This window comes from Astyanax mexicanus, chromosome 21, assembly GCF_023375975.1.
Source record: "Astyanax mexicanus isolate ESR-SI-001 chromosome 21, AstMex3_surface, whole genome shotgun sequence".
Lineage (NCBI taxonomy): Eukaryota > Metazoa > Chordata > Actinopteri > Characiformes > Acestrorhamphidae > Astyanax > Astyanax mexicanus.
In genome coordinates, this window is record NC_064428.1 from 26,786,817 (window position 1) to 26,808,375 (window position 21,559).

General features: G+C 38.3%; 1 protein-coding gene across 18 annotated transcripts in view; it reads right to left on the reverse strand.

The window, feature by feature from the left end:
- Nucleotides 1-2,181: 2,181 nt before the first annotated feature.
- Nucleotides 2,182-21,559, reverse strand: part of arhgef7b (Rho guanine nucleotide exchange factor (GEF) 7b) — a 72,009-nt gene continuing 52,631 nt past the window's right edge. For 2 of the 18 annotated variants that reach the window (XM_022674703.2, XM_022674702.2), the window contains exons 8-21: nucleotides 20,633-20,728; nucleotides 19,145-19,267; nucleotides 18,419-18,557; nucleotides 18,249-18,308; nucleotides 15,107-15,253; nucleotides 14,127-14,213; nucleotides 13,827-13,896; nucleotides 13,260-13,399; nucleotides 12,823-13,044; nucleotides 12,521-12,614; nucleotides 11,305-11,394; nucleotides 6,350-6,449; nucleotides 6,204-6,258; nucleotides 4,313-5,042 (exon numbers count right to left, since the gene is read on the reverse strand). In XM_022674703.2, coding sequence (XP_022530424.1) covers nucleotides 4,920-5,042; nucleotides 6,204-6,258; nucleotides 6,350-6,449; nucleotides 11,305-11,394; nucleotides 12,521-12,614; nucleotides 12,823-13,044; nucleotides 13,260-13,399; nucleotides 13,827-13,896; nucleotides 14,127-14,213; nucleotides 15,107-15,253; nucleotides 18,249-18,308; nucleotides 18,419-18,557; nucleotides 19,145-19,267; nucleotides 20,633-20,728 — 1,546 coding nt within the window. In that variant the 3' untranslated portion in view covers nucleotides 4,313-4,919. Of the gene's footprint in view, nucleotides 3,294-3,364; nucleotides 3,581-3,908; nucleotides 5,043-6,203; nucleotides 6,259-6,349; nucleotides 6,450-8,057; nucleotides 8,238-11,304; nucleotides 11,395-12,520; nucleotides 12,615-12,822; nucleotides 13,045-13,259; nucleotides 13,400-13,826; nucleotides 13,897-14,126; nucleotides 14,214-15,106; nucleotides 15,254-18,248; nucleotides 18,309-18,418; nucleotides 18,558-19,144; nucleotides 19,268-20,632; nucleotides 20,729-21,559 lie in introns of those variants that run through there. The other 16 variants (XR_007427993.1, XR_007427992.1, XR_007427988.1 and 13 more) reach the window with 16 other exon arrangements.

A 21,559-nucleotide genomic window follows, 5' to 3' on the forward strand; every position in this document is an offset into this window, starting at 1 on the left:
TGCAACACTCTTGTTACCTCAAAAGAAATGTTTTTTTTCTTGGATCTAAATTAAATATATATATTCACTAAAATTGGTTCTGCTCATGTGATCAGTATCAGTCCAACCCAACATGAGCTGGCACACTAATGCACAAACACACCACTAACATCCGCCTGCATTCTCCAGCCAGCCAGTTACCGTGCGAGAGTATGTGTGTGTTTTGTGTCCTTCATGATTGGGATCCACATGCAAACCCCCATTTTGGCTCAACAGTTTCCACCTCCATCGCTGTCCCCAGCCCAAACCTGGATTACCCGCACACAATGGGCAGGAAAGCGTGGGCAGGGTGGCAACAATAGAGGAATTAACAGGAAGCGGTTCAGGGCTCACGCCAAGCCAGTATTCCTGGGCAGAGCGAGAAGGTTCATGCGACGCGGGTTTGGAACACATGCACACCAGGGGAGGCCTAAGCCCCATTCAGAAACAGCTCAGGGCAGCTCTGCTGATTCCACATCAGCTCTAACGCCATCTGTGATGATCCAACATCACTGCGCTACACTGAAAACACACGCTGTAAAACGCGGACATTGCGTGTACATGAGGTTTGCGATTGATGTGTTTGATAACTTGACACGTAAAGTTCCTCATGCATTTAATTTTTCATAAATGGTTTCCCTCATTTTCCATTTGTTCTGCAAACTTCTAGTGTTACTGTTGTTCTGGAGAAAGTTAATATAGTGGTGATATTATAACTACATTTTAAATAAACACCTTCAAAATATGGGACTATTTATTCTACTAATCTTATAAAAAAAAAGTTATAGTTGCATCTTATTACATTTGTTAATTATGTATCAGAATTCCACAACTTTTAGTTTAAACAATACATCTCAGAATTCCTAAAATCTCTGCATTTAAATAGTCTCAGATTTCCCCAATTTGTGTGCTTTTGTAAATATATTTTTGGAATACTCTTACGCTGTATTTATATAATTACATCTCAGAATTCCAGAGCTTCCTTTTCTTGTGTAATTGCAAATCAGATTCCCACATCTTAAAATTTACAACTTGTTTCATTACATCTCAGAATTATTAAACTTGTTAAATTTTGGGTAGATACGTCTTAGAATTCAAAATTGCCCAATTTTACTACTTTTGCTTAGTTTATTGGACTTGTGTAATTTAATTTTTAAAACAAATTGTGGCATTTTCATAATTATATATTGAAATTCCACAACTTGTAGCATTTGTGTAACTACATCTCAAAATTCCATAATTTGCTGAATTCATGTAAATAAATCTCAGAATTTCACAACTTGCTGAATTTGTGCAATTACATCTCAGAATTGCATAATTCTGGGACATTTTTTTTTTTTGTCCAGCGGTCTAAAGCGCTGCCACTATGATAGGAAGATTGCTTGTTCGAATCCTGTTCATGTAGCTTACGATCAGCTGCCGGAGCCCTGAGAGAGCACAACTGGCCATGCTCTTTTTGGGTGGGTAGATGGTGCTTTTCCCCTCATCACTCCAAAGAGCTGACTCTGTGAGCTGGTGTATCGGAACCGAGTCGCTGCGCTTTCCTCCGAACACACTGTGATGCTACTCTGTAATGATGCATCAGCTGCAGTTGAAAAAGAAGTGGTGTCTGATTTTACATGTATCGGAGGAGGCATGTGCTAGTCTTCCCCCTTCTGGTGTTCTGGGCATCACTAATGATGTGGCTTGGTAATTGGCCTTGTAAATTGGGTAGAAAATGAGATATACATTTTAAATAGAACAAAAATATAATTGCAGAATTTTCTACCACTTTTCACAAACCATTAAAACAATTCTACAGGTCGGCATTAGATTTACATATTACTTTTGTTGGCCATTTGTGCTCTTAAAATAGTACTAGAAATCACTAATTAACAATGATTTTTGGATCTTACTGGACAAACGGATAACTATTATTTACACAACAAACATTAAGAATATTTAAAAAACTGAAGGTTTTGGGACTTGGTTTTGGTCTTGGTCTTCATATGATTTTCTTATCCTCAGCAAAATCTTTTGACGTTTTCACACCTTTAAAAATAAAGGTGCATCAAAAGGTCTTTTGAGTGAGGTCACAGTGGAAACACTTTGGGTTGTGTAATTTGAATAAACGTTAATTAACATTTGTTTCCATCGCTGGCAAAAAAGATACTGTTCCACCACTTCCAGGATAAATAATGAATAAGCAAGGTTTTATTTTGTTTAATCTACATACATCAACACACTCAAACAGATTAGAGAAGAGTGTGAGAGAAAGAGAATGAACACATGAAAAGACAGCAATAGAACAGAGACAGAATAGAAATAGAAGAAACAGATGAACATAAAAAAGAGAGTAGGAAATGGTACCCATGCAGACGACGGAATAAAACCAGCGTAGAGGCTTTTTGCATTAGACGGCTTTTTCATTTCATTTAAATACATAAATTAGACAGACAACATGGAAGATTCTTGAGTTGTCAGTTTAGTAGCACTGCATATTCAAACGATCTGTTGCATATGTCATTTCCTTACAAATGCAGTGAAAAATGCCAAGAAATTTCTGGAAACTGTTTCCAAAAAAAGGCACATTCCTGCTGATCTTTTGGAATAGAGGCTAGAAATTAGTTTCTGTACAAATTCATTAGTGGAATTAGAACAAATTTAAAAGAAAAAAACAGTATAAACAGTAAAATGAGTCAACATCTGCCTGGTGTCTCAATGGTAAAACCTGACTGAATTAAGACAGGAAAAGAAGTAAACGAGGTAATTAAAAAATAAAAACAAAAGCTGACAAACAGCCCTTGATTGTTTCCAGTACTGTATTGCTGTGTTTTCTTGCTGGAAGTAAGTTTTTGACTGGTTTACTGTGTTGGGAATGGATTCTAAGAATGTCTCAACTAAACGATTGTCTGTATTAAAGAACCCAGGCTAGAATTAAAGAATTACATAAGCACAGAACCCAGGCTAAGGCTTGATTTAGTGAAGGACCCAGGCTAAACCGAAAGACTCACTTTAGCAAAAGACCCAGGCTAAACTAAAGACTCGCTTTAGTGAAGAATCCAGGCTAAACTGAAAGACTCACTTTAGCGAAGGACCCAGGCTAAACTGAAAGACCAGATTCATTGAGGGACCCAGGTTAAACTGAAAGACTCACTTTAGCAAAGGACACAGGCTAAACTAAAGACTCGCTTTAGTGAAGAATCCAGGCTAAACTGAAATACTTGATTTAGTGATGGACCCAGGCTAAACTGAAAGACCTGTTTTAGTGTGGGACCCAGGCTAAATTGAAAGACCTGTTTTAGTGAGGGACACAGGCTAAACTAAAGACTCGCTTTAGTGAAGAATCCAGGCTAAACTGAAATACTTGATTTAGTGATGGACCCAGGCTAAACTGAAAGACCTGTTTTAGTGATGGACCCAGGCTAAACTGAAAGACCTGTTTTAGTGAGGGACCCAGGCTAAACTGAAAGACCTGTTTTAGTGAGGGACCCAGGCTAAACTGAAAGACCTGTTTTAGTGAGGGACCCAGGCTAAACTGAAAGACCTGATTTAGTGAGGGACCCAGGCTAAACTGAAAGACCTGTTTTAGTGAGGGACCCAGGCTAAACTGAAAGAACAGATTTAGTGAGGGACCCAGGCTAAACCAAAAGACTCACTTTAGCAAAGGACCCAGGCTAAACTGAAAGACCTGATTTAGTGAAGAATCCAGGCTAAACTGACAGACCTGATTTAGTGAGGGACCCAGGCTAAACTGAAAGATTGGATGGCTTCAGTAAAGAACCCAGAATAAACTGAAAGACTCACTTTAGTGAAGGACCCAGGCTAACCCTAAAGATTGCCTTTAGTAAATGACTCAGGTTAAACTGAAAGACTCACTTTAGTAAAGGACCCAGGCTAAACTGAAAGACATGCTTTAGTAAAAGACCCAAGCTAACCCTAAAGATTGCCTTTAGTAAATGACTCGGGTTAAACTAAAGACTCACTTTAGTGAAGGACCCAGGCTAAACTGAAAGACTTGCCTTAGGAAAGTACCCAGGCTAACCCTAAAGATTGGTTTTAAAAAAATCCTTTAGGGTAAACTGAAAGATTATCTTTAGTAAAAGACCTGGGCTAAACTGAAAGACTCTCTTTTAAGAACAGAACCCAGGCTAAAGTGAAAGACTCGGTTTAGCACAGAACCAAGTCCAAAATAAAATCCAATCTAAACTGAAAGACTTGCATTAGTGAAGGACCCAGGCAGTGCTGTGGCTACCAATTTTCTTAGTAATCCCTGAGACTCCCAGTCAAAATCAGAGTCAAACTGGGAACCATGTGACATCAGCTTGATTTAGTTTTTTTAAGGTACATGCTGGAGACACTTTCAGTGGAAATACAGAAAGAAAAAAGTATTAGCAACACTAGCAACACCAAAAACAGTATATAACAATCTTCTCTCAGGAAGAATTATTTTCATACTTACCAATAATTATATATTAGTATATTTCTTGTTAAATGTGTCCAGAAGAAATACATTTAAGGCATAACCTAAAGTTTTTTTGGCCACTTATTCCAATAGCTGTTCCTCGATTTATACTTAAAATTCAGAGGTTAATTTTTCATTTGGCAAAGACCAGCAAATTTGGCACTGGCAAACGTCTTAAAATAGAGTCCAAAGCAGGCTTTAATCCAGTGACAGGAAAAGGAAAGATCTGGTCCAGTTCGGTCATTTAAGCATCTCTTATTATCTTCAACTGCAGGCTCAGCTCAAAACAAAGGGTTGTTTGGTCGAAAGTCAGGCCTGATTCTTCAGCTCTATCACACATGATGCATTAATGCTGCATTACAGGATGCAGTTTTTTCATCGTACAGTGTTCAGTGTTCTCTCGTTCCAGTGCCAAGCATGGACCGCATGCATGCTGGCTTAACATCACTGACCCACTTTATAAATTGGTCTCATCCCAAGACGGGTCGTTCATGCTCTTTAATACTCTCCTGACTATCTTCTCCAGCTCTTTTCTCGCCTTCTGCTCCTCTTCTAGAGTTCTCTTCATCCTCTTGTTGTCCTGGAGACACAAACAAAACAAGATGACTTAAATATGACTTAAAGGACATTTATACCTGAATCTGCCGATATATTTGTGAGACTGTGAGTTGACTCTAAACGGCTGCTATGAGATTAAATTGTGACTTACCGTATTTTTCGCACTATAATTTAAGTATATATTTCGCACATACTTAAATTGGCATTAATCACAAACCGCGCTGAAAGCTAGCTCTTTTGCTGTTCAGACGAGAGTATATTGGACTGTAGACTGCTGCTAACCCTAGCACTGCTGGAGCAGCATTAGTATTAGCTTACAGTATTTTTCGCACTATAATGTAAATATATATTGCACACATACTTAAATTGGCATTAACCACCAACCGCGATAAGCGCTTGCTTTTTTGCTGTGTATATCAGACTGTAGCCTGCGCATTTACCATGTTAAAACAAGAACCGCCAGTTAATATCGCCCCGCCTTACCAGAACACTCAAGGTTCCTCAGTGTAGCTCTGTCCGGCGACATTTACTAGCACTTAGTCGCTTATGCTAATGCTGCTGCACTCAGCCTTATTGAAAACAAGGAAATCTACATTTACTGTAAATAAACAAGCGGTTTACTCACCCAAACAAACAGCTTTTAGGAGAGAAATCTGTGTAGATTAATATCCAGTTTTGTTTAGTTAACTTAGTTTAGCTTACAGGCTGAATTACTAGTGTCACATAATGTGCCTTATAATCCGGTGTGCATTATGTATGAAAATAGAAGTTTCTTGGTAGTGCGCCATATAATCCAGTGCACTTTACAGTGCAAAAAAATACTGGAATTAAATTGGAAATCAGCAAATTTTAGTTACTTCTAATTACCTGATGATACTTGACGAGAGGTTCAGGACACCATACTGGTTAGATAAGGCAAGTTTTGCTGTCTGAACCAGAGTTGGGAGCCTTAAGCAATTTAGGACTGATATTCTGTGCTGGATGACTCTCCAACAGTTAATGACAGATCAGTGCTAATGTGCCTTTTAGATATGGTACATTTCACTGTTTAGTATGATATGTTTATGATGTCTGCACTACTATATTTAAAGCCAGTGTGATACAAGTACTAGGTATCACACTGGCTTTAAATATAAACAACAAAGATCTCAAATAACAATACTAAAAAACAATGACACGATACCTGTTTGAGTTCCTGAACTTCATCCCTCAGTGCATAAACCGTGTCCACCAGACTCCTATCGCAGAAAAAAATTACAATTATAAAATATTAAGACAACAAAACCATATTTGAATATATTTTTTATTTGTTATTCATTCAATTAAAACCTTTCTTCAATCACTGTCTGCCCATTGCTCTTTGTCTCTTCCACAATGATCTTCTCCTCTTCAGGGAAAAGCATATGAGGACCTGACTCCTTTCTTGAACCTGCACCAGACGATATATAAAAAGAAATATTTAAGTTTAATGGAAACAGTGAACTGACTATTGACTGAGGCTGAGTAACTGTTTCACTCACAGGTGTTTCATTGCAGAGGAAAGTGAAAGAAACTTTCAGAATAAAAACAAGGGTACCTGTGTTCATCAGTTCTAGACATAATCATGCAAATAATGATAATTCTTACAGTGAATGACAAACTAGAAAACATGTCTTTCAAGTCAAACTTGAAGTAATTTTCTTTTTATCAATTTTATATGAGATTAAATAAAATAAAACAGACAATTACCATTCAATATCAAATGTTCATTCATACCCACCAACCAAGACTGACACATGCTCAAAAGGTTCAACATATAAAAAAGAAAAATCACACAAAAAACGGGGCCACAACAGTACAACAGGACAAAAAAAAACTATCCACAGCCACTAAAACAGCTACCCAAAAAAGAAAAATAATAATAGAAAAAAGTACTGGCATGTACTGGGAAGATGTACTGGCAACAGGTTTTAACTAATCAATACAATAAAAACAAACTTTACAGTCAAATCTACACACAAAACTCACAGAAATAAAGGAAAGAATAACACTTTGGGTAATACACAGCTGGGCAATATGACAATATGTTCTCATTATTATGATTCATTTTCCAAAATACCGTAGCTTTTTCTGAGTACAAAATAAGTACCTCCAGTATGCTTCATTAACAAGTATGAGGTATTTGAATTGAGGTATTTTTTAGAGGTATCCATCATGTGCTTTCATCCAACAATCAACATACATTTGGGGTTAAAGTGTACATAAATTCATGATTTACATCATGTTTGCATGAATGACTGAGCAATATTGGGCGTTTAATGATTTCTTTGAACTGTTTAAAATGTCTGCAGTCTCTCACTACGCAAAAGTAGTTTAATAGTCTTTTAAATCATTTTATATAAATTATTTTCCCCATTTTTTCCGCAATTTTCATGGCCAATTACCCAACCTACTCAGGACTTTCCCCATCACTAGCGATACCCCAACACCAGAAGGGTGAAGACAGGCACAAGCCTCCTCTGATACATGTGAAGTCAGCCAGCGCAGCGACTCGGTTCTGATACATCGGCTCACAGACGTCTTGTGCTGAGCGACATAAGCTTTTGGGGTGATGTGGGGGGAGAGCGCTTCTACCCATCCACAGAGAGCAGGAACGATTGCTCTCTCTCGGGGCTCCGGTAGCCGATTGCAAGCTACATAAACAGGATTCGAACCAGCGATCTCCTGAGACCAAGTCCATGCTGAGGTTTGCGACAATCCAGGTGCGATAATCTCTTTGTCAGTGATGTGTATTAAGTGTGCTGTATGTATTTTTCATATTTTTTATGTATTACTGCCCTGACATTCATGTCCATGATGATTTGTGTATGTAAACTTCCAACCAAATGTATATTTGGTCTTATAAATATGTATTTTATAAGACAGTATAATGAAGCTACACTATTGCCATATCACCCACCATTAAACGAGGCAGCCACTACAATGGGAAAACCAAAAAGAAGAAAGCGGGGTCACATGATCTAGCTCTGAGGAAATGTATATGAGCAGCAGCCCTTACGAGAGATGGAACCCATTCTGTAACTATGGGCAGTCCATATACTGTCATAGTCCGAGTCTTCCGATTGGTCGGATGAGGGTTCAAGGCGCAACATGCTGGTACGGCAACCCACAGCCTCCACGCACGATTGGTCAACGTCAGCCAGCACATGATTATGCATCAAATCAGTGCCTTGCCATGCTAGTTTTTTTTTTTTTTTGGGAGGTGGGTCAAACCAACCAGATGAACAACAGAAGGGTAGGATTCGGAAGGCAGGTAAAATTAACCGACAACAAAAGGGTAAAATAGTTGGAATTTAAGTGACATAAAATAATGGATAAAAAGGTCATTGAAGGATTTGTAAAATTAGAAGAAATTGTGGAGGACAGGAAGTAAGGAGAGCGAAGGAAATGAGGAAAGGGGGAGACAAGAAAGAGTGAGTTGTTAAAACAGGTTTAATAACATCTGAAGACATATTTTAGAGTGTTTGAAGACAGCAGCTTTAGTCAATGGGCTTTTAGTAAGTGTGGCACTGGGCCAGATTCATAAAGCGCACTAAAGTAAAATGTGCTCTCCTGTTGGTGCATTTGAGGCCAAAAAGACGGGTATCGGAGTGGCTGGTTAGCATGCAAGCTGGCTAATCTAGCAAGCTACCCATCAAGCAACCAACCCACCAGCTGCTGCTTTATTTCATGCCTATTTTTTCTTCAAGTAAGCTATCTATCAAGAACATATTGAATATTTATTAAGCTACACTTACATAAGTGGCAAGACGACCAGTGAAACACTGTGTGTAGGCACCGTTGAAGATGATGATATATATATATGAACCACATACACCAGAGTTTTCACATTATCTGATTACCCAAGTGCTTGTAAACATTTTGACTGGATTACTGACTTAAAATTTTAAACATATTTTAAACTCCTTATTTTTTCTGTTTAAATAAAAAGCACCTCTGCTTCCTTTATTGACATTTTTGTACGATATTATGGCCCTTCAACACACAACAACACACAAGCATGTGAAGAAAAAAAAAAAAAAATTTATGGAGAAATTTATGGATCTATAGAGCTTAATGAATCTGGCCCACTGCAGCTTTTTTTTGCTAGTGCCTAAAGAGAAATTAAAGTTAATGTAGAATCAATGAAAGGAAAATTGCAGAATGAAGCAACACTGACGGAGCTTGCTCAGTGCATGCCCTCTAGTGGTGAAGACACCAACATCTACATTCTAAGAAGTTTATTAAAGGAGAACTCCAGTGTAAAATGGACTTGGGGTGTATTAAAATGTGACAAAAAGTACTAACTTATGTTGAATAGCCCTCCACCGCTCTCCTGCAGCTTTCTGAGATCCAGCATTTTGTGCACTTTGCCCAAACAGGCTTTAGAATGAGTAAGATGGGGCATGCCTTGCGCCTGCAGATAAATGGCTTTTTACACAGTTATTCAGGCTCAAAGTAACTCCACACTTCATTGGTAGAATCTGGAGAGCCCTGACATTTAAAACAAGGCGTTTAGAACTTTAAAACTATACAAGAAGTTTATTAAAAGAGACTGTTTACATCCTATAGCGTAGGTAAATCTCCAATCACTGCCTTCTTAAATTTAAGTCATAATAATTCAAACGTCGAGCACTAATAGTAAAACATTTTGAGCAATGTTTATGTAATTTGTTGTTGGTTCTTTGCATTCTAATAACCAGATGTTTTAGCAGCAGCTTGAATTCATGCATTTCCAAGAAATTCATTTTGCAATCTGCTCAACTATAATACTTATTGTTTCGTGCCCAATGGTTGACTTAAATTTACCTACGCTATGGGATGTAAATAGTGTTTTTTTTAACAAACTTCTTGTGCAGTTTTAAACTTCTAAATGCATCGTTTGAAATATCAGAGCTCTTCAGATTCTACCAATGAGGTGTGAAGATACTTTGAGTCTGAAAAACAGTAGAAAAAGCCATTTATTTGCAGGCGCAAGAAAACTGGCTCTTAGAAAGCTGCGGTAAAACAGAGGTGGGCTATTCAACAAAGGTCAGTAGGTAAGTAGGTAAGAATAAGTACTTTTTATCACGTTTTAGTACACCCAAAGTCCATTTCACACTGGAGTTCTCCTTTAAGTCTGATGCTTGATAAACTACATGCTCCTCAAGACTATGCACAAACAGAAAACATGAGATCATCACTCAAAAAGCGCCACTCAAAAAGTAATCGAAATAAAAAAGCAAAACTATCATTCTGATTAAATTACGTTTTTTACATTTTAACTATCTGCCAAGATTACAGGGAGTATGATGACTGTTCAGTCATATTTCTAACTGTCTCCAGGCCATCAGCAGCTGACTCATAAAAAAAAAAGAGTAATCACTCAAAAAGGCATCAGTACATTTCTACTTCCAAGAACTTGTTCAGTACAGCCAGCTCTAGAAGTTCTGTGTAAATTGCTCTAACAGCAGCAGGAATTATATAAAATGTCAAGTCTAATGATGAGGCTAGTGAGGGCAAGGACATCATCTTCTAAGTTAAGCGAGATCAACAAGTTCCAGCTCCCTACTGTCAGCATAATCACATTCATAGCCAAACCCATACGAGAGATTTGTGCCCATTTTAAAAAGAACTGCACGGCTCCAGAGACTCTGAAGGCTTCACTACTGCTGAGAGTCTGGCTGTAATTCCATCTATGCCAAATGCCACCCACAATTAGAGCTATTTAAATCAAGTCACCTGCACTTTTACTCAGCTGGTAGGATTTGGGTCCAACTCTTCACAACTATTAAGAAATATACCATCTAGCTAGAGAGCAACAAGTGCTTATCCTTCTCTCTCTAATCAATATAATGACGTTTTAACTGTTAACCAAATAAGAAAGAAAAGACTCTAGTGTCAAATCAAATGAAGAATACATTTTAATAATGGGTATAGTTTGAAAAATGGTAGCATTTCCACATCACTTTACATTATTTTGGTTGCTCTGAAGGTTTCTTCCTCTCTGTCTGAGGGAATTTGTCCTTGTCACTATTGCTTCGTATTACTTGTCTTGTTCTAAAAAAGGACTATATAAATAAAACTGAATTGAATTAAACTACTCTTTGGTCAGTAGTAGCAGTGGCCAGCTTCAGTAACACTAGGACCAGGGTCCAGGGGGTGCTGACTAATAATACCAGGCATTATTATAGTGCTGAGAACTTTAAATCATAAAAACAAACTCCAAAATCTTGAGCTTAAATCAGTCAAAACAAACTAAATGCCTCTAGTTCAAATGTTCTTACTTGAGTTGAGGGTTTGTCGTGTCTTAGCACTCGTGCAGTATGCCTCGATTACTTTCAGAATCTGTGCATCCTCTTCCAGGGCTGCAGTACCTTAAGAGAAATGGGAAATTTGGCAAAAACACTGAATAAGAAAAGTAGCATGAACGTGAGGTGATTGTTACTGTATTTTTTTTAACTATAAGGCGCAGCGTATTATAAGGCGCACCATCAATAAACGTCTATTTTCTGGTCTATTTTCATACATAAGGCGCACAGGATTGTAAAGCGCATCTTATGCGACACTAGTAACTAGTAGTAGGACGAGGGGAGTAACCAAGTTTTTCATCTAATTCAGCCCACTGAGCTACACTAAGTAAACATAAATGTAATTCTTGAGATAAAAAACATTCAGATGAGTCCGACAAGTCAAACAAGCACAGCTTTCTCTCCTAAAGCGCTTTATTTACAGTAAGCTTAGATTTCCATATTTCCACTAAGGCTGGAGCTTTAACATTAGCGACTAACCCCTAGCTGTTAGCGGCTAATGCTACCCAACAGAGCTAGACTAGGGAACCCTGAGTGTTCTGGTATGCCAGGGCGATATTAGCTAGTGGTTCGTCCAACCTAGCTTGTTTTATACGCGCAGGCTACAGTCTGAAGTACATGCCTCTAAACTTCAAAAGAGCTTGTGCTGTGATTAGAAGCTAATGCTGCTCCAGCAGTGCTAGCCAGGGTTAGCAGGAGGTTACAGGCTAATTATACTCACCTTTGAATTGCCAAAGAGCTATCAATTAGCACAGTTAGCAGCTAATGATAATACTGCTGGAGAACTAAACTGAAACTCTTGTATAAGACTGTACTTCAGAGAAGTGGCTTTCCTGCTCCTCACAACCTGACTGGTGAAATTCATACATAAGATACACTGATGATTTTTGGGAAAATTAAAGGATTTTAAGTGTGAAAATTTTGATCTATAATTATACTTTGTCAGCAGTGTTTTTAGTCACTTTTACACTATATAGGCAAAAGTACTGGGCCACATGGTTCTAAAAATCTTTTGAAATCAAGTCATCTGCTTTTGCTGGCTTAACTGGTAAACTTCTTTCATCGACTACAGTGTCAGTGTAGTCTCTGGAGAGAGCACCATCATTCCAGAGAACATAGTTCTTCTTTTAGATTAAAAAGTAGTTTAAATTTTAACTACAGAATAGTTTAGCAAACAAGAAACAGCACATACTTTTTCTCACAGCAAATTCTTCCTCTGAGGGCTTCCTCTCAGGTTTACGTTTGTGTAAAAGCTTCTTCATACTCTTGGGGCTTTTGCTTAGATCCTGCGTAAAGTGATAGAAGATACAAATGCAAAAGTTTTGGTGTGAAAATAATTATCTCTACATTATATCATGGAAAAGCTAAAAGGGTATAAGCATTCAACATATTAAGGTTAATAACTGCTGTGATCCTTCTACGCTTCCTAAAACTTTTGACAAACTGTGCAAAACACATCATCAATAGAGATTAACCACTGAAAAACATCCAAACCTCTTTATAGGACAAAGCAGCTGAGGGTTTGAGAGGAGGTGCTGGTCTAAGGCAACTGAGACTCCAAGGTTTTTGAGTTTTGGGGGGCTCCAGAGGACCCCACATCATAGTGCTGTGTGGGGTGCCGTGTGAGGAGGGATGTGGAAGTGTGTGGTAGGCTGGTGTGCCGCTGGTTCCTCGACTCTCCGAGTGTCTGGACGGTGTGACTGGGTGAGAGGGGAGCTGGAAGAGAAATAAAACAATATATTTTTCATATTTTAAACCTTTTATCCACATGCTATACAAGAGATTCTACCCTGAAACTGGAGGGTATAGGTACAGGAGCATGCCTATTTATTATGTCATTTGGACTCATTTTTAATGGAAAAAAAAAAAAAAAAATCTTTATGAAATTAGCTTTACATTTAAGTTCACAGTGCATTCCATTTTGTACTGACCGTATGACATGGCACGGACTGTGGTTTTAAACTGGATGTACAGGATGATGTGCGTTTGGTCTGCCGGGTAAGATGCTCCACCCACTCCAGTAGATCCTGCTGGTTGTTACATATGACCTGGATCCTGTCAATCATAGTCCCTGGAGGAGCATAAACACACACACACACACACACACACACACTATTTAGTTCAGGTTAAATCATAATTATATCAGTGTATACATTTACAGTATATACACTGACATGTCATGAGTCATGTGACAGCAGTATGTAAATTGATTATGAGGTGTTACTTCAGTGGGCAGCTTGGGATCACCAATATCTGTGTAAGTTTTGAGGGGATATCTGGTGAGTGAGGCGAATTATCAAACTTTGAGTGAGGTCTGATAGTGTGAGAATGCAAAATTCCTGAATATCTAGGATTTAAGGCATAGAAGGCATTTTCACCCACAGTGGACAGTGCAGTGGGTGATAATGATCATGACTGACAGTGTCTGGCTAGAACTGCCCATGCAAACAGACAAGAGACTCATGCTAATAGTGGTTAGGGACAATTAAATCACTTACCAGATATTTCAAAAGTATTCCTTGCGTCTTCACATTTGGTTACCATCATTCCTGTTAGAGGAAGCTTCCCCTAAAGACCAAAACCATTAAACCATAAATTCCTGTTGCAACACATTCACACACATGTTCATGTTCCTAATGTCTTCAATGACTGGCTTATCACTGCATATTAAATTCTTAAAAGTCTATAGGACAAATACCATTAAGTCAACATCAGTCCAAACAAGTAATACAAAACACAATGCGTCATAAGTATCATAAGAATTATCTGCTAAGGGAATCCTGCCCACTGTCCAGTACCTGATAGATAAAGCAGCTCATTCGGGGGCTGGCGGAGAGCACAAGTAACACATGAGGGAAGAGCAGAAGGTAACGCTCGTTCTTCTCCTGAGAAGAGAAGAAAAGGGAAAAAATACATTATACAGTTATATCTTACCCAAAATACAAAACACATAAAACCAGGCTTCTAATATTCTGACAAAATTATGTTTACCATTATGCTCACCTAGCAATATAAGCTGCTGTAAACAGCATCTTCACCCCTGTCAAGGAACAGCTAGTCAAATTACTTTGCATGTTTGATTGTCATTTGAAGTCTACCTCCACATAGAGAGCCCGAGCCCAACTCCTTAAAAACGACCATAATCCCCCCTCTACCAAACTTTACACACGGCACAGCGCAAGTACCATTTTCCTGGAAACCGCCAAATCCAGACTCTAGAATCTATCGAACTGCCAGATGGAGATGTGTGAACTACTGTTTCTGGCTTAAATTAAAATTTACATTACATTAAATGTGGCATACACAAAAGTATACCATGGTGGTATATTATATGTATTACTTATTTAATTGTGCTTAAAGAAAATTGTGCTCTAACAGAAAGAACAACAACAAACTTTACACATGGCAGAGTGCAGTATGATAAGTATTTCTGTCCTGGAAACAGCCAAACCCAGACTCTATCTGTCAGACTGCCAGATGGAGACATGTGATCTACTGTTAACACTCAAAGGAAATAGTGCTACAACATAAAGAACCTTTCTTTTAAAAGATTTCATTTACTGTATTTTTTAATAATAATAAAAAAAAAAATAGGACAAATTCAGTCAAATAAAACAGAGACTTAGTGAGACATTCTTAGCAGTTAAATGAAATATACTGCAACATATTGCAATGTGTCAAATGTAGAAATCGCAAATCTAAATCAAGCTTGGAAATAATCACATTTTATCCCAGCACAGACAGCACATATCTCATATGATTTGAGAGCTTTGCTCACCTCACTTCCATGGTTCTGCAAGAGGACTTGAGACATGTAGATGACGGAGCCTAGAGTCTTGATGCCTTCTCCCTCCCAGTTACGCACTGGATCTGTCAAAATTTGTAGCTCCAGCTCCTTCCTCTTCCTCACTTCCTGACACTGAGCCTGGATTCAAACACAAACATACAGTACATAAAGGGGTCATTTGCCAGAATTAACTGGGATAATTATATATTTAATAAAAGCAAATAAATATATATATGCAAATATAGGTTAAGCGGAGTCATCCAGTTTAGATTAAATATACAAAAGTATGGGGACACGTACAGGATTTTTAATAATACACTACACTTCCAAATGTATTCACTCATATCTCTTCTCATGCATATGAACTATGAGTATATGAAACATCCCATTCTTAATCTATAGACCATTCTTCCAAACACAGATTGTTGGATAAGAAGGCCTGACTTACAGTCTCTGTCCTAATTCATCCCATTTTATTATGCAAGTAATATTTTTCTCAGATAAAACTGATGTCGGTATGTTTTGGGATTTAGGGCTCTCTCTGGTGAGAACGGGTAATTGCACCGAGCGGGTGGGTGGGTGTGATGCGTGTGTGATGTGGTCTCCTTTCAGAGCTGATGAATCCGATTCCAGGTTATGTTCAGTCAGAAAGAGAGAGCGCACTCAGTCAGAAATTTCACTTCTTTTCTTTGTTTTTTACTATAAGTAAATGAGCTACAGAGCTCTGAGTTTCCCCTTCTAAAAGGGTCCACCAGCCACTCGTGTTCAGTAAAACTGAGCCAGATTCTCTGTTCGAGGCTGCACATGTGACATAAGTACATAAAGACATGTGACGTGGTCAGAATAACTCTTGCAAAAGGAGTCACAACACCCAAGTTTTTAGAATTAATATATTAGGCTTAGCAGGGATGGTCATTCCAGCACACTGGTACCAATAAAACACAATATTTTGTCACTTCTCCACTCAGAAATGCTTTAACTTTCAGTTTAGAAACAAGATACTACGGACTGCCACTTTATTTGCATTGATCATTTGGGAAAATCTGAGAAAAATATCACTTGCATAATAATTTGGAATAGGGTGTATTCTATTTTTTTTTGCAACAAAACTAGTTTCACAACATTGGAAACCCTGACTTTACACTTTTAAACTGTAGTGTCACACTTTAGTATGGCATTGTACAGAATCTATAGAATACACTGCATGCCCTCCCACAGCTTTTCACTGCATTGTCTCCCTCTCTCTCTCTGATTTGTATTCCACGTCCCACAATCCTCTTTGCCTAAGTCTGGCAGGGGTATTTTGCCCAACTATCACTGTGAAGCCGCACGGACAAGACAAAAGCCTCTGAACTCCAATATTCCAGCAGCTCCTCTCCGACAATAAGGCCGCGGCACAAAGACAGAGGGAACGTGGGGGACGAACACAAAAACAAGGACAAAAGGCGGGATGTGTGCGGCCGGTGCTAATGAAACGCTGCGCCCTGTCCACTTTCTCTCCCTCAGTCTCAGCCTTTCTCTCTCCAACAGTCTATTCTCTGTAGCAGGATGATAAGAGGTGTTCAGAGAGGGGAGGCGGGAGGCTGAGCTGAACTGTGACAGACAGACTGAGAACAATACAGACAGAGAGAACAGAGGGATTTATGTACTTGTGCCAAAGGGAGGATTTTGCAGGCGCATAAACTGAACACAGTCCAAAAGGGCTTAATACACTCACTGCACAATACAAACTATAGGGGTGGGATGTCGGCATGTCATTGTCACTTAGATTTTGCCTTATTACAGATACTTGGATACGGTATAACACAGCGAATCACACATAGCTCCACCCACAAGATTAATATAATGACAAACATACTACATTTCTACACTCACTGTCCATTTTTCAGCTCCACAGATCATATAGGGGCACTTTGTAATTGTATAATTACAGTCTGTAGTCCTATATATGTTCCTCTGCACACTTTATTATCTTTTCTTTGTAATCTTCCACTCTTATTATTCTCACCACAAAACATAATAACTTATCATCCCACAGCTTTTATAGTAGAATCACAAACATTTGCAGGACTTAAGGACCTATACCTGATAAGGTTGCTTGTGCTTTTTGGAGCAATACGGACATTTTTTGCCTCAGATTTTTCCCATAGGGGTCAATTCAAAACTGTCTGAAAACTTTTGCCAAAAATTTCAAAAAGCTCTACAGATTTTCCAAAGAGTTTTTTAGCTAGACCTGTGAAAGTTGGTATACTCGTAGAACTTATGTTTTGAAATTTTGGAAACTTTCATTGATCATTTCAAGATCATTGCTTTTTTTTATCCAGACTTATTTGAATTCCACTATTTAGCCAAATGTTTTTAGACTCTACACCAATTTAATCATTATTTAAAGTAACAGTGAAATTAGGATAACACTACATTTAGAATGGCCATTTAAACATAATTTTCATAAACTGTTTAAAGCTTAAATGTTATAAGTAAGCTTTTCCAACCCAACATAAAGTTTGTTATCGAACTTTCCTTTTCTAGATATTATTCTCCTTTTACCCTGTATTAAGTGTGGCAGCTTTAATGAGAGTTTTTTAACAAAACATCTGTATGTAACTCTGTATGAAATCAATGCTATCAAGATATCCAAATGACCAAATATAGGGACCCCTAACTTGTGAGTAAAATAATAGCTCTGCCTCATCTTTTTATTTATTTATTTCATTATTATATTTTTAATCCCATTTCTTCCCCAATTCACAAGGCCAATTACCCAATCCACTCATTTGGACTCCTCCTATCACTAGTGATGCCCAACACCAGGAGGGTGAAGACCATGACATGTCTTCTCCAATACATGTGAAATCAGCCACCACTTTTTGAACTGCTGTTGATGCAGCATTGCTGAGTAGCATCACAGCGCAGATGCCTTGTGCTGATCAACATTACCCTTTGAAGGGATGAGGGCGCCATCTACCCACCCAGAGAGAGCAAGGTCAATTGTGCTCTCTCAGGGCTCTGGCAGCTGTTGGCAAGCTGCATGAACGGGCAATCTCCCGACCATAGTAGCAGCACCTTAGTCCTAGTACATGCTTTACCTTTTCTTCTGATTAAATGAACCTCAAATCAGCACAAGGAGACTTACAGAGAGGTTCTTGAAGGTCGGCAGGCTTTTCTGAATGTCTGGGCGATCTGGGTGGCAATCCTAATGAGAGAACGGAGAAGGTTAAATAGCATAGAAAGAAAAATAAATCTTGAAAGTCATAATATTCAGATTTTAAGACTTATTTCAATCTTAAAAACACAGAGCAGTACCTCCATATGTCTATCCAGCTCCTGGAGCAGCGTGGGGTACTTGTCCAGTCTCATGAAGGGCTTACTCAGGTTGGTGGTGAGGGTGAGAATACCAGGAACACTCGCACCTTTACTCTCCATGAACTCGCCCAGCTCCTCACTACACACACACACACACACACACACACACACACCACAAAGTTGGACTTCCCACATTTTTTGTCTCCCATTTTTCTCCCAATTTAGCTAGACAATTCAGCTGCTACTCGGTTGTATATCCCCCCCCCCCCCCATCACTAGTGATGCCACAACACAAACAGGGTGAAGACTAGCACATGTCTCCTCCGATACATGTGAAGTCAGCCACCACCTCTTTTTGAACTACCGATTATCATCACAGCGCACTCAGAGGAAAGTGCAGGGAATCGGTTCCAATACATCAGCTTACAGATGCCTTGTGCTGACTGACATCACCCTAGGAGTGATAAGTGGAAAGAGCACCATCTACCCACCCAGAGAGAGCAAGACCAGTTGTGCTCTATCAGGGCTCCGGCAGCTGATGGCAAGCTGCATGACCAGGATTTGAACCAGTGATCTATCGATCAAACTAAGCTTAGCACTTAACACTGACTTTCCACATTTTAAATACAAATTAAACCCCTGCCACAAGACATACGCACATATCATACTGTAGTACACATAATCCATTATCTTTATCATTAATAACATATGCACATCTGTATTTACCTGTGTTGTGTGAGTACACTGACAGCATGTGGATGGTTGGAGCAGTAGGCCACATAAAGGCTCTTCATCTGCGTCATCAGAGACAGAAAGAATCCTCCCACCCTCTGCTGGTTCTCTGGAAGTCTAATCATTCGAACACATAAAGAGAAAAACCTGTTAGATCTCTTTGAACGACCTGGTTAGTGGTGTATTCTACTTCTGTCAGTTTAGGAACATTAAAGCTATTTTAAACCTCATGCAAGTTTGACGTATACAGAAATAAACATTTCATCAAAAATACAAAAGTGTAAGTCTCTTCTTTAGATAAATTACAGAAGAAATCAAAGAGCGGGGAGCTCTGTTTCCAATAGGGGTGTGCTTAAAAAAATTGATTCTTCGATTTAAATCAATATTCATTTGAATGACCCGATCTTTAGAAATAGCCCATTTTCCCTGTTTATCTCGCGAGACCATCCACGCAAGCACCGCTCTCTGGCTGGGGTGATCTAGAGGCTTTTACATTTTTTATAGAATTTACACGTGTTATCACTGTGCTTATTATATTATCACATCTGAACTAGTGGGTCTGGGTAAATTTCACACTTTTATTCAGAAATAAATAAGAATATATGTAATAATGTATAGAGATGTGAAGATTGGTGTAGCAATTAACTACATTAAATGATATTAAAAGCCGAATGTAACTGTTGTGTTAAGTCCATATAATATAAACACTAATACTTTAATAATGAAAGTTTAAGTGCTACTTGTATAATTACAACATTTATATTTAAACTACAATTTTTATTGTAACTAAAATTTAACTAAATTAATCAATTTTGAATCGAATCGAACTGGGAAATCAGTGACGATACCCACCCCTAGTTTCCAACACATTCAAAAGACCCTTGGAAATTGGACACAACATGTAGACAGGTAGAGATCTCTGTCTAGCGAACCCACATGGCAAGAGCACCTTTAACTCAGCTTAACTCTGGGCTAAGTCTCCGTTTCAGCAGTGTAGAGAAGAATTAGAGGTCTGACAGGTGAAGAGAAAAGCAGTAATAAAGTAATTGCTATGAAAATCAGCCACCACTAGATGGTGCCATTAATTTATTGGTATAATCAAATGTTTCTTCCAAGCCTTTCATACTAAAGCACAATAAGATCAAAATAATGTTAATCAAAAAGAAACATTGTGCATTGTTACTTCACAACTCTCATTTACAGTCAATTATGAAAACTAAGCCTTTCAGTGAATTCAGTAGGACATACCTAGACAGGAAATGGGTTAAACTTCTGTGATGCACACACCCATGAAATAATTAGTCAATTCCAAGTTGCTTTGCCTCAATAAAATGATAATTGATGTAATTCAGATACTTAAAATAACCACAGTTAATTAAAAGTGATTAACAACGCGGATCAACAGTAGTTCTTGCATCTTCACTGCGAAAGCAGCTGCAACACTGTTGCTACAGCAGCAGAGTAAGTTACGGGAAGTCTTACTTGGTGCATTCCTCCAATGACTGGACCAATGTCTGCTGGAAAGAGCTGATCTCCTCTAGATTTCCCAGAATGTGAGCGATGTCAGCCACAGTCAGCCTGAGAAAGAGATACACAGAGAACGACAGTAAGCACTGTATTCACATATATATTAGTGCAAAAAAATAGTGAAAAAAGTTACTTTATTTCAGTAATTCAGTTGAAAATGTGAAACTCATATTATATAGATGTATTACACAGAGTGATTTATTTTAAGCATTAATGTCTATTATTGTTGTATTGGCTTATATCCAATACAACCCCTAAAAATCAGTGGTTAGGGATCCGCATCCCCATAAAAGTTGTCAGCAGAGGGAAGCATCACTGATTGTAGAAACTTCACACTAGACCTCAAGCAGTTTGGACTGTGTGTCTCTCCACTCTTCCTCCAGACTCTGCTCCCTTAATTTCCAAATGGAATGTAACATTTACTGATGATCAGTGATGGTTTGAAGAGTCATGTCATCTGCTGGTGATGGTCCACTGTGTTATATCAAGTCTCAAGTCAGTGCAGCTCCAACCAGGAAAACTTACATCACTTCATGCTTCCCTCTGCTGACAACTTCTATAGAGATGCGGATTTCATTTTCCAGCAGGACTTGGCACACTGCCATAAGTACCAAATGGTCTTGATATACAAATTTTCTGAGACACTGATTTTTGGGTTTTCATTGGCTGTAAGCCACAATAAAAAGAAATAAACGCTAAAAATAGATCAGTGTGTGTAATACATTTATACAATGAGTTTCTCATTTTTAACTGAATTACTGCAATAAAGTAACCTTACAATTATGTTCTATTTTTTTTTTTTTTTTAGATTTACTAGGATATTATGCCAATGTGAATATTACATAATATATGTAGCTCCTACTACATAGTGGATACTTCAAA